This window comes from Fukomys damarensis, unplaced genomic scaffold, assembly GCF_012274545.1.
Source record: "Fukomys damarensis isolate Sample0158 unplaced genomic scaffold, DMR_v1.0_HiC HiC_scaffold_20, whole genome shotgun sequence".
NCBI classification, from domain to species: Eukaryota; Metazoa; Chordata; class Mammalia; order Rodentia; family Bathyergidae; genus Fukomys; species Fukomys damarensis.
This window is the reverse complement of record NW_022900932.1, coordinates 21,226,414-21,238,094: the sequence shown is the minus strand read 5'-3', so window position 1 is coordinate 21,238,094 and position 11,681 is coordinate 21,226,414. Positions and strand designations below refer to the sequence as shown.

Sequence of the window (11,681 nt, the reverse complement as noted above, 5' to 3'; positions counted from 1 at the left end):
TTTTTTTTTTTGTACTTGGAATAGAACTCAAAACCTTGTACTTGCCAGGGAGGCACAGTGCCACTGAGCTACATCCCTGGCCCAGTCTGGTTTGATTTTGAGGACAAAGTCCTTCTTACCCCTTTGTTTCCCCATTTTGCCATTTTGAGATGGATTTATACTTCTTTCTGCCAATCCATTGTACTACTGTTTGAAGGGAGTCTCATTTCTCTATTTCCAAGTTCTTGGGAAGAGTACAAGGGCCCTCACTTTGTTTCCCAGGAACTGGTAGTCTGTCACTTCTACAGAGGGTCTAGAGAATGAAAGGAAACATTTCGTGAAAAGAAACTTATTTCATTTGTTGTGAGGTGTGAACTCTCTATTAACTGCAAATTATTCTTTCCCTTCTGCCTTCCTGACTGCAGTGTACTAGTTTTTTTCTCCCTCAATCTACAGTATTGCCTGGAGGCAAATTACTTTATAAATTCTTTTTTAGATTTTATTTAGGGAGCCAGGGAGGTAGCTCAGTGGCCCCATGACTGCCTCGCAAGTGCAAGGTTCTGAACTCAATCCCTGGTACAAAGAGGGAAAGAAAGAAAGATAGATAGATAGATTTAAAAAATTGTTTTGAGACAGAATTTCAATAAATTTCCCAGGTAGAATTTGAACTTATCATCCTCCTCCTACCTCAGCCTCCTAAAATACTGGGATTATAGACATGTGCCATCATGCCCAGCTATCGTTCTGCACAATTTGAAGTAGTCACTAAAAGAAGAAGAAATGTATATCATCCCCATGTCTGAAGAACAGCACTGCTAACTTTATGGTGTTCAACAGCACATTTTATTCTGTTACAGACAAAGCTACATCCTTGGTAGAAACCAAGACTTGATGTAAACCAAGATTGTAACACACACAAAAAAATTCAGTACAGAATTTGTTCAGTTATTCATTCATTCATTGCCTTGTGGGGAATGTCCAGAACCATTCTGAGCTAATCCAGAGCCTATTTTAGTCTATTTTAGGATATCATTAAATAAAGGTCATCAAAATGCAGAGCACTTTATTAAAGTGAGAAAAGCAACTGATACAAGCATAGATGTTAGGCTTTTGGGTAGAGCTTGGCTATATCTTTTCATTCTTTACAGAGATGAAAAGTTAAAATTCAACACAAGAAAAATTTTTACCATCTCAATACCATGAAGCTTCTAAATAGCATTTCAGCCCAGCGTGGTGGTGCATGCCTGTGACCTCAGCAGTTGGCAGGCTGAGGCAGGAGAATTGCCATGAGTTCAAGGACAGCCTGAACCACATTAAAAAAAAGCATTTTTCTAAGCATTCATTTTTCATTTTTGTGACCATGACCAAAAGAAAAAAAAAAGAAGCAGCGAGGAACTAGTGTAGTAACTTAATTGGCCAGTGTGGTTAGCCTCTGTAGAGTGGAATGAAAAGACCGTTGAAGATCTGGTTGATGTTCTGTGCTTACAAATTCAGGGGCAAGAGCTCCCCTCTTCCTCTGTGACTGGTAACAGTAAATAAATGGCAGGTGTGTGAGTGTAATCTGGGGACGTGTGTTTTGGGGAGAAGGCAGTAGGAGTGCAGTTGGGCTGTGGAGCCCAGGGAATGCTGTTGCCGAGTTTGGAGACACAGGGAGACTACTTACCCCACTGGGAGCTCAGCTGGTTGAGGCAGTGGAATTAGAATCAAGCAGCAAGTCATTCTGGGGACATCACTGGGGCTACCTAGTGCCCCTGGACAGGGTTTGAAGGGAGGCACAGAGAGTCTGACTGTGAATCGCCAAAGGTGGGATGTGGCTGCTACGTATCTCCGGATGGGAGGGAACAAGAAATTTATCTTCTAAGTTTCCCCTCAAGTGCCAACCTGTCCAATTATTTACTGATTTTTAATTTAATAAGATAAGCAACTGAAGATACAAAAAAATTTTTTTTTTGTGGAATAGCATTGAGAGCGTGTCCTAGAGAAAGAGGTAAGACTTAGGAAGCCAAATAAGGACGAGATTCCTTGGTGTCTTTTTGAAGGATCTCATTTCTCCTGACCCCTTTTGTCATTCCTGTTCCATTACACCTGAAACTGTCTCGGAGTGTTCGTTTCCAACACTTTGACCCCTGTGAAAATTCCCCAAGACAAACAGCACGTTCCGTTCCCAGTCTCTTGCGTGAAAAACACTCGGCATGTGGCTCTTTCGTTGGCTCTTCAAAGCCCTACACATTTTGGAATTGGGATGTCATCTTCTAGACTCAAGGTCACAGTTGAGAAGTTGTGATGATGCTGGGGATCGAACCTAGGGCTCTAAACTACAACCTTACCCCTTTTTAAAATTTTTATTTGTAGAGGCAGGGTCTCACTAAGTGGCCGGGCTAGATTTAAACTTGTGATCCTCCTGCCTCAGCCTCCCAAGTAATGAGGATTACAATTGAGGACCACCACACTCAGTTTTTATTTAATTTTTTAAAGGACACTTTTAGCAGCAGAATTGGGTAGAAGAACAGAAATTCCACACATCATCTCGGCTCTTGTTTCTCTTCTCAAATTAGAGACCTTGGTGAGGGGCTCCTCCTCTCCTTTTCCAGGCCTAAATTAAAACATTAAGTTCCCGACTTTTAGATACCTGGGAAAGTATGTGGGATAGACTCATTGAGAGCTTTAGAGGAAGAATCCTGCTTTTAGGAAACTGGGTGGCTTCAGTGACCACGAGGAAGGAGCAGTGGTGGGCTGGCTAGGGGCCTCCGTCCTGTGGACCCTCTCCGTGGGCACAGTGGGCACTGCTCCCCGGGGATGAGTCATGCAGATACTTTCCTGTCTGGGCCACCAAAGGAGAGTAGGAAGGGGAACGGGAAACTCTGAGGCATTTGTCCTGGGCCCTCCCCAGCTGTGTGACTAGAAGCCGGGGTTGGAGCCCTTCTGGACTTGCTTGTTTCTCACACAAGTATGTTGTGGCCTTCATAGTATCTTTGTACCTTTTCTTTCTTTTTTTTTTTTGAGACAGGGTCTTGCTATGTAGTTTGGGCTGGCATTGAACTGGTAGAGATACCCTCCTGCCTCAGCCTCACGAGTGTTGGGATTACAGGTGTGTGCCACCACTCCTGGCTTCTAGATGGTATCTAAAGTCCCGTCTATTCTAGAAATTAAAAAAAAAATACAGGCATCATCCTTTAAGCCACCAGAAACATATTTAGTACAGGATCTATTTGCTGTTTAGTTTTTCAGTGCAGTACTCACTTCAGACCCATGACCCTCTCCAGAAAGAGCTAAGAAAAAGTCCCAGAGGCTGCCTTGTGGCAGAATCTTTAACTTGGGGATTTAAAAAATAAATGAACTGCCTTGTGTGGTGGTGCATACCTATAATCCCACCATTTCGGAGGCTGAGGCAGGAGGATCTCTGAACTCATAGTGAGCTCAAGGCCAGCTTGAACTACATATAGAGACCCTGTCTCAAGAAAATACAACAAAAAAAACAAAATAAATGAACCTTGGAGCCAACACTCTGAACAGTTTTGTTGTGCTACCCTAGGTATTTCTTCTAAATATCTCATTGCATCTGAACAAGTTGTGATCCTAGAAGGACTCAAGTGCTCTCAACAGATTCCCCTACAAAGACTGCCCTGAAACCAGTAATTAGTGAAAAGGGAGGTTTGTGTTTCTTTAGGGGGTTACTGGATTAGACAACAAGTAATTGATTTGCTACATCCCAGGGTCTTAGTCTGTTTTCTGTTGCTATAACTCTATACCTGAGACCAGGTAATTTGTTTATTTATTTTTTGGGGGTGGGGTTTGAGACAGGGTCTCATTATGTAGTTGAGATGGACTCATTATGTAGCCCAGGCTGGAGACCAGGTAATTTATAAGGAAAAGAAATTTATTGCTTGCAGTCCGGGAGCCTGAGGAACTGAGGATCTGGGCCTGGCGTCTGCTCTGAGTCTGCGAGGGGCTCTTCTGAACCAGAGTGGAGTAGAGGTGTCATGTGGCCTGACGCAAAGCTGCCAGCCTGGGTCTCTGTCCCTCTTCCCGTGCCGTCGGGGTGTCCTTTCCGGGTGACTTCATCTCACCCCAATCACCTCTCAATGCCCAGCTCCAGACACCACCAACATATGACTTTGGAGATTTAAGTTTGCAGCGCACGGACTTTTGGGGGATGCATCCAAAATCCAATCCACCACGCCAGGTGTTTGTTGAGAAATAAGGGTGCCGGCTTTGTGGGAGATTCAATTAACTGTGAAGCAAAATAGATGTGATTTCAGTTTGCCTGGAAAATGATGGTCTAAGTTTGGAATAGAATTTGGCTTTTGAAATTTTGGAAACCAGGCTGGGGATGTAGCTTAGCAGTGCCACACCTGCCTGGCAAGCTCATGGTACTGGGTTCAATCCCTGGTACAAAAAAACAAAAAACCAAAATCCGGAAACCATGCACATTAGAGAGGCTGAGCTTTAGGGGAAGGGCCTCCTCTTCCTGGGTGCCCACACCTCGTCAGGTCTCCAGTGACAGAGGTGTGAAGAAAAAGGAGCTGGCATCTCTCAGGTGGTGAGCTGGGGAGAAAGGCTCAGGCCCAGGCCTGGCTGCTGCGTGTATTCCTCCTGCTCCTCTACAAATTGAGGAGAGGACGCGGAACCGAGCCCGGAGGGGGGGGCTGTTTGGGCAAAGGAACTGTCAGCTGTCAGTAACAGGAGAACAGCAAATGCTAGTGAACACTACAGATTTTTTAGGCTAAATGTCTTTCATGCAAGAATGAAGGACAGATTTTCTTTAGAACTAACCCCACTGCAGACAGCAACATGCAGATGCAAGTGGGTTGCAGATCTGTCCTCCATAGCTGGGCTGTGCACTGGCAGCCATTGCCGTCCTATCTGTCCTGTTCATCCCGCCAGTTTCCCGCTGGACAAGGTCCCACAACTCTTCTGTCCGGTCCACAGGCTGCAGCATCACCCTAACCTGGACTAGGTCCTGGCCGATGAGCGGTCAAGGCCCTGAGCTGTGTACAGCCTCACCCGAGCTGGCACGAGGTTCTGCCTGGCTGCTGCAGCCTGGTGCAGGGCACCTGTCCGCCAGCACAGCAGCCCGAAGCCCTGCTCTGGGGAGTCTTTGACAGATGCTACAGGTAGCTGAGGCAAAGGTTCTGTGAACTTCAACCAGGTTAAAGATGGGGATGCTGGACACTCTCTGAGGCCCAAAGATGCTCTGGGTGCAGTCATAGACCGGAGCTGTAACATTGGGCTGATGGCTCCCAGGGCACAGCTCACTGGCCAAAGTGAAAAAGGCCTGCAGTTGTAAAAAAAATTCAAATTCAAAAATGGCCTTGGGATACGGGATGTTGTGCTGCTGGAGGTTGCTCTAGAGGCCGATCCTCGGAGATCTGAAGTCTATTATGGGTGTGAGACTCACTCGCTGGCAAGCTCTGACTGAATCAGCTCAGCTCCATCCTACTTGGAAACCTTCTCAGTGCTGCCTCTGCTTCCAAAAATGCCTAAAGCACCCAGAGAAAGAGATATGTGCTTTCTTTCACCTGCGGTACTCCCAGGCCCAACAGCGCCATGACACTCCTGCAAAAGCTTTTTGAAAATCACCATGATGTACAACCTGGGAGGCTGTGGCAGGAGGATCTCAAGTTAAAGCTCAACCTGGGCAATTTAGCAAGACCCTGTCTCAGAATAAAAAATGGGCTGGTGATGTAGCTCAGTACAAAGGGTTCAATCCCCAGTACTTAAAAAAAAAAAAAAAAATCACTATGACCCAGAGAAAGGAAAAATGAAGAATCCAGATGAGAAAAGTCCCTCAAGTGATCATTTTCAAGTACAAGTTCTAATCAGCTGAAAGGCTTCACAGGACACCTACTGAAGCTATTGACAGGAACTGTTGTTTTGGGGCCAGGGTTTTAAATTGATGGTTAGGACAAAAAGAGACTAAAGACAAGCTCTGACGTTTCAAGCTAAAACCCAGACTGTACTCCACAGCGGGGAGCTTGCTGGGGTTGTAAGTGGAGTTGGTGCTGAGCTCTGAGGAGGATGCAGGACCCACCTCTGGCCAGCTCTGAGGAGAGCCACATGTGAACCGTTTTTGTCCTTCTACCACGGCTGCTCGGGGTTAGATTCTGAGGCTGTCCTTAGCCGGAAACGGTAAGGAATCCGCAGGAAGTCCACAACAAGGGAAGGGAAACCCCTCCCTTGCTTATAAGGACGGGCAAGGGGAACATAAAATGGAAAGTGGAACGTGTGCTCTAACATGTGGAATGGAGAGTGGACGCTTCTTCAAAAAGGGGAAGGGACCATCTGTGTCCCCAGGGCGAGGATGTGTGACTTCAGTGTGGAGATCCTCCAGAAATCCATACAGCAGCAGTGAAAACGCTATCCTTTCTGGACAGGGAGGGGTGGTTTGTGTCCTTTCACGTCCAGTAGCTCACTGAGGAAAACTCCCCTTTGTTTCCGATTTCAAGGCCAAAAGACCCAAAAACAAGCTGAAAAATTTTACCAAGAGAAGAAAGATAAAAGTATGCCTGGCATCACATCATAAGAAAAAGTCAGTGTGAAGGAGCTGAGGAATGCAAAATAATTTTTCAGTTTTATGAAGTTTTTTTTTTTTGTAACCGACAAATCTTCACCGTGTTTTTGTGGTAGAGGGAGAGCCAGCAATCCAATGAAAAAATTGAATCCAAGAAGAAACATGGGACAATTCTTTCTGCTAGATGAGAACTCAAGAGTGGAAGTTTCACTTCTGTAGCTTGGCGCACAGTGAGTTAGGTTACTCCTTGTTGAAAAAGAAAAATTAACATTTTGTCTCCCTTTATCTCATCAGTAAGTGCAGTGGACTCTTCAGGTTAGCGATCCTGTGGTTAGATTGGTACCTGAAGAAAAGAAAAACAAACTGTCCTGAATGCTGATTGTACTGTTTTGATGGGGAAGAGAACTTCTAACAGATAAATGGCAAACAACACCACTTTTGAGAAAGCGGGTCTGAGGAGTCCAGTACAGTCTCAGAATGGGTATGAATAGTTATTTTTACTGCTTTCCTTTTCTTTTGCTCTGGGTTTTGATGTGGATCTCTTTCTATTTGTTCAGGAAATCGTGACGTGTGTTCTGGGCAGGGTTGAGGTTTTGGAACCTTTTCTAAAAGGGACAGAGAGTGCCCTGCAGCATTTCCTAGCCGCGAGCGCGCTGGAGAGAGCTGGTCGTCATGCAGGCGGTGCTCACGTGTGGTAGGCTGGCCCTGGCCCTGGCCCTCGTCCTGGTTTTGGGATCTACAGTGCAAGGTAAGACCCAGGAATTGTGTTCCCTGTCATCTTTATTCTAAACCCAGAATCCACACAAATGATTCTTTTCATTTTCAAGCACAGAATGTATCCTCTTATTGGAAAGGAGGCAAAGAAGAAGGCTTTGGGGTGGTTGGAGTCCCTAGCGTGAGTTCAACTAAGCTTGGAAATTAAACTCTGAAGCAGGTGTCGCCTTGCAAACTTTTACAGTGACTGAAAAGTGCTGCTTTACTTTTGGGTGAAAATGTGTGGTTTATAAATTGTGAAGGCTGAAGAAAGGAGTAATGAAATTCAGTCACATGTTTGTTGCATGACGAAGGATGGCACCCGAGAGTATTTTGGGTATCTTCTTACTTCTGAGCGTCTACATCAATTCCAAATTTTAAAACATTTTTATTTATTTTAATCTTTTTTACTAGTGCACGTTTGCAGTATACAGTCACTGCATTTCTCCTGGGGAGTTGGGACCTGCACTTAACACATCTTCATCCATCAATCCCAACTTTGAGGGCCCTGTGGTAGCATTCTTAACTGTGATACTGGGAGATGCAGTTTTTTAACTGGAGTACATTTGACTTGGGTGTGTTTTTCTTTGTAAAAGTTGGATCTCACTGAAGATTCAACTGTGGTTAGATGCAGCTAATACAGACTTTCTCAGATTTTAAGGAAAGCCCCCAAAATGTTAGTATTTATGCTGTCACCCAGAGAAACATCACATTTGAAAATGTCTTTTTAAGTTTCTCTATCATTCAGGGCTCTATAATCCGGCTGAAACAACTCAAAAACCTTTATTCACTAACAAAATAAAATATCAGTTTGTAAGAGAAAAATATAATACTTTCCTCTTTGGTAAATAATTCAGAACCCTGTCTTAATAAGACAGAAGGTCGTGGCCTGTTAAAATAGATGGTAGAATTTACAGGAGAAAAAATACTAAGCTCCCACAAATGGTAAAGGAAATGTTGAGTCACAATGACATATGTGTCCTGGATTTATTTCTTCAAAGTGACTTCTGGCTGTCACATTCTTACTTCCGGTGGCAGTGAACCCTCACAGATGAGCTCAGACAAATTCCTTATATATTGAAAATTTAAAAGAATCATTTTCTTCTAACATTGGAGGGAAAACAGCAGGTTGCCGAAACATTTCCATTCGCCTATGTAGAGAGAACGCAGAGAACAAGCTTTACTGGAACCATTAGGGGGAAATCTCCAGCTTGCTGTAAGGATCTTCTTAATAATCAGTTGAGAGTAGTGAGGTCCATGTTTGTGAACTGTTGGTGCTCCCAATCTGAGTTAAGTCAGCCTTTAGGGTTTCAAAATTTCCCCAGAATGTTTCATTCTGCGTTGACTCAATAGGTTAAGTCTAGAATGAAAACAGATCTTTTGCTTATATTTATTAGCAAGAGAGGAAGAGAGAAACCATTATGAAACTGTAGAAAATCCTAGCATTTATGTTATCACCTGATAAACTGAGCTGTTTGTTGGAAAAGGGAACCAGAAAGTAGACAGCAAATAATCTGAAAATGAGGGAATCCCCAGAGGCGCTCAGCACTGGGTTCAAGGCCCTTTGCCCACTTTTGAATGTGAAGGGGAATAAATGCTAGTGACAGCAGCAAGAGGCCGTGATGTGAAGGGTCATGACACCATTCCTTCTCACCCCCTCATCTTCCCCTACCTTTTGAAAAATATTTTTAAAGAGAGAAAATGTTTGCTTCTCTCACTGGCTTGACTGATCATATTAGCCAAGCTTGCTTTTGCTGAGCATACTCAAACCTTCTTAGGTTACGACACTAGTTTCCCTGGGCAGCCAAAACAAAGTTCTGCCCACTGGGTGGCTTGAACAGCTCTTTCCTCTGGAGACTAGATCAAAGATCAAGGCCTGGAAGGCTGGTTTCATCTGAGGCCTTTCTCCTTAGTTTATAGGTGACGCCTTCTTCCTTTGTGTACATCTTCAGCAACTCTGCAAATAACATCACATGATGAGGTCCTGTAGGTTAGGACTTCAGTGTTTGAATTTTGCAGTGGACTTAAATCAGACTTTAACATACTTGCTTTTACAAACCCGAGTAAAGACATGATGTAAAGCTGTGTCTACAGAGAGCCAAGAGATGGGAGTTTGGCAATGGGAGGCAGTTGGTGGAGGACACAGATGGCTAATCAACCTCATGTGGGCTTCGGGTTACCCATGAGGCCTGTGACTCTTACACTGCATTGCCTCTCTTTGTCAAAGATGCCCAGAAAGAGATAAAGTAGAAAATCTATGAGCAGGTGTGGCCCAGGGACCTGGGCTAGCCCTTGTGTTCATGCCACACTGTCTCCTAGATCACAGCAATGGCATTGATCCCACTCATGTGTGGCTGTTTGTAAAGTGACTTCACATCCATTCTCTGTGGTAATGATTGTCCCATGTCCTACAAGAAGGATTAGTGCCAGCTGATAAGAGAAAAGAACTAGATGATCTCAATTTGTTCTTTTTTGGTTTTGCTTTTGTTTTTTGAGACACGATGTGGTTCAGGCTGGCCTCGAACTCACGATGTAGCCCAGGCTGGCCTCGAATTCACTGAGTAATCTTTTTACCTCAGCCTCTTCAGTACTGGGAAGATGGGCTCGTGCCACCACACTTGGCTATCTCACTTGTTCTTTACATCAGTGTCTTGCAAAATTGTGTTTTGTCCAAGGCCCTTATAACTAACAAATGGCAGAAAAACTAGTCATCTAGTTTTAAGGTCAAATTAAATTAAATTTCTACTGCAATTTGTAGATTAGCTTTTTCTTTAATTTTTATTTTTTAACTAAAACAAAAAACCTTCCTTTGACTACAACCTTTGGTATTATGCTTACTACGCAGGACTGAGTTAAGGGAAAAATTGAAAGTAAACTTGGAGCTTTTTATAGCTTGTCAAACCACACGAGAGCGGGGGAAGCTTATTCATTTTGTGGACTGTATAGACCAGTAGGAAGTCATTCCCACTTGGACAGTGACAGTTGCTTAAATTCTACCGTTTTGAATGAATCAAAATGTTTTTCCCCCTTCGTGGCGGTTTCTGCTTAAATTTCTCTAACACATCCGTAAGTTTCCATTAAGAATAGGTAATTGGTAAATTGTGATTATGTTAGGGGAAAATGGCAGCTTTGTTAGGGGAAATATGAAAAGATACAGGGGGGTTATTGGAGAAAGTCGTTCTCTCAGTAAGAGTTTCTCACAGAAGGGCTGTTGTGAAGGCAGAGCTAACAAGTGTGGTGGGAGTGGAGCGGTAAAGGAAAAGGGTTCTAAATAAAAACCATTCTCCAGAGGCCACGACACAATTAACCAGCAGATCTCCTGTAAGTGGGGCCTTCTAGGAAGTTGATGGTTCTGTCTATGAGGGTACTCTCAGTTTTAAAACTATGATAATCATAAGACATTTATCTCAAGCAAGATAACTTCAGGGGACAGAACCTTGAATTTTCACATCCTGCCAACACCATGAATAACTATGCCTGGAATTTTGTTTTTGTAACTATGTTGTTTATTTTAAAGTACCTCTAACACCATCGGCCCCAAATCCAATAGGCTTTTGGAGTAGAAGGACTTCTACCTTTGACATCTGTATAAATTTTTAAAACAGCTTAATTAAGATAGAGTTCACATAGCATTAATTTACCCTTTAAACAGTGAAATGGTTTATATTCACAGAACTGTGTGACTGTCACCATAGCTGTTTTTAGAACATTTTCATTATCCCTCAAAAAGAAACGCTTTGTAAATTTTTAAAGCTGAGATTCTGAACTCTGGAGCTTCTTTTGAATTTCAGACATTTTCCCCCCGTAATCTGCCAAAGTTGTAGTTGTTACACAGGTGGAAAGATGTGTCTTTCACTGGGATGCCCCCTTCTACAGCGTTAACTCATGACTCAGGGAGGGAGCTTGGCAATAGAGTTCTTGCCAAGCATATGCAAAGCCCTGGGTTCCATCCTTAGCTCTGGGAAAAACAAACAAGTGAGCATTAGTTTAGTGTTGTTAACTTCCTATCCAAGCCGGTATTTTCCAGCCACCTGTAGAGCGCTCCCTAGGCCCACTCTGTTCCATAGAGTAGCAGAGGCCTTGAATTATGGCGAGTCCAAAGTGACACATGCTTGGAATGTAAAGTAGACATGATTTGAGAGATTTAGCTTGGAAAAAAAGAACATAAAAATTTCCACTAATTGGGCTGGGGCCACAGCTCAGGGATAGAGCACTTGCCTAGCACATTCAGGGCCCTGAGTTCACTTCCTAGCACTGAAAACAAAAAATAAAAAAGGAAAATAAAACTTGTATGTTGAATATATGTTAAATGATAATATTTTTAGTAGACTGAGTTAAAAGAAATGTATTAAAATTAATTTTACCTGTTTTATTTTTTTTTGTTACTTTTGTTTTTACTTTTACTATATTTGGTGGGTTTTTTTTTTTTTTTTTTTTG

The 11,681-nt window shown here is 43.3% G+C and overlaps 1 protein-coding gene across 1 annotated transcript in view; it reads left to right on the top strand.

The window, feature by feature from the left end:
* The window catches only part of Srgn (serglycin), a 28,723-nt gene that overhangs the window by 11,418 nt on the left and 5,624 nt on the right, over positions 1–11,681 (top strand). Inside the window, exon 2 of the mRNA XM_010605894.3 lies at positions 7,048–7,238. Within this exon, the coding sequence (XP_010604196.1) occupies positions 7,163–7,238 (76 nt within the window). The 5' untranslated portion in view covers positions 7,048–7,162. The remainder of the gene's footprint in view (positions 1–7,047; positions 7,239–11,681) is intronic.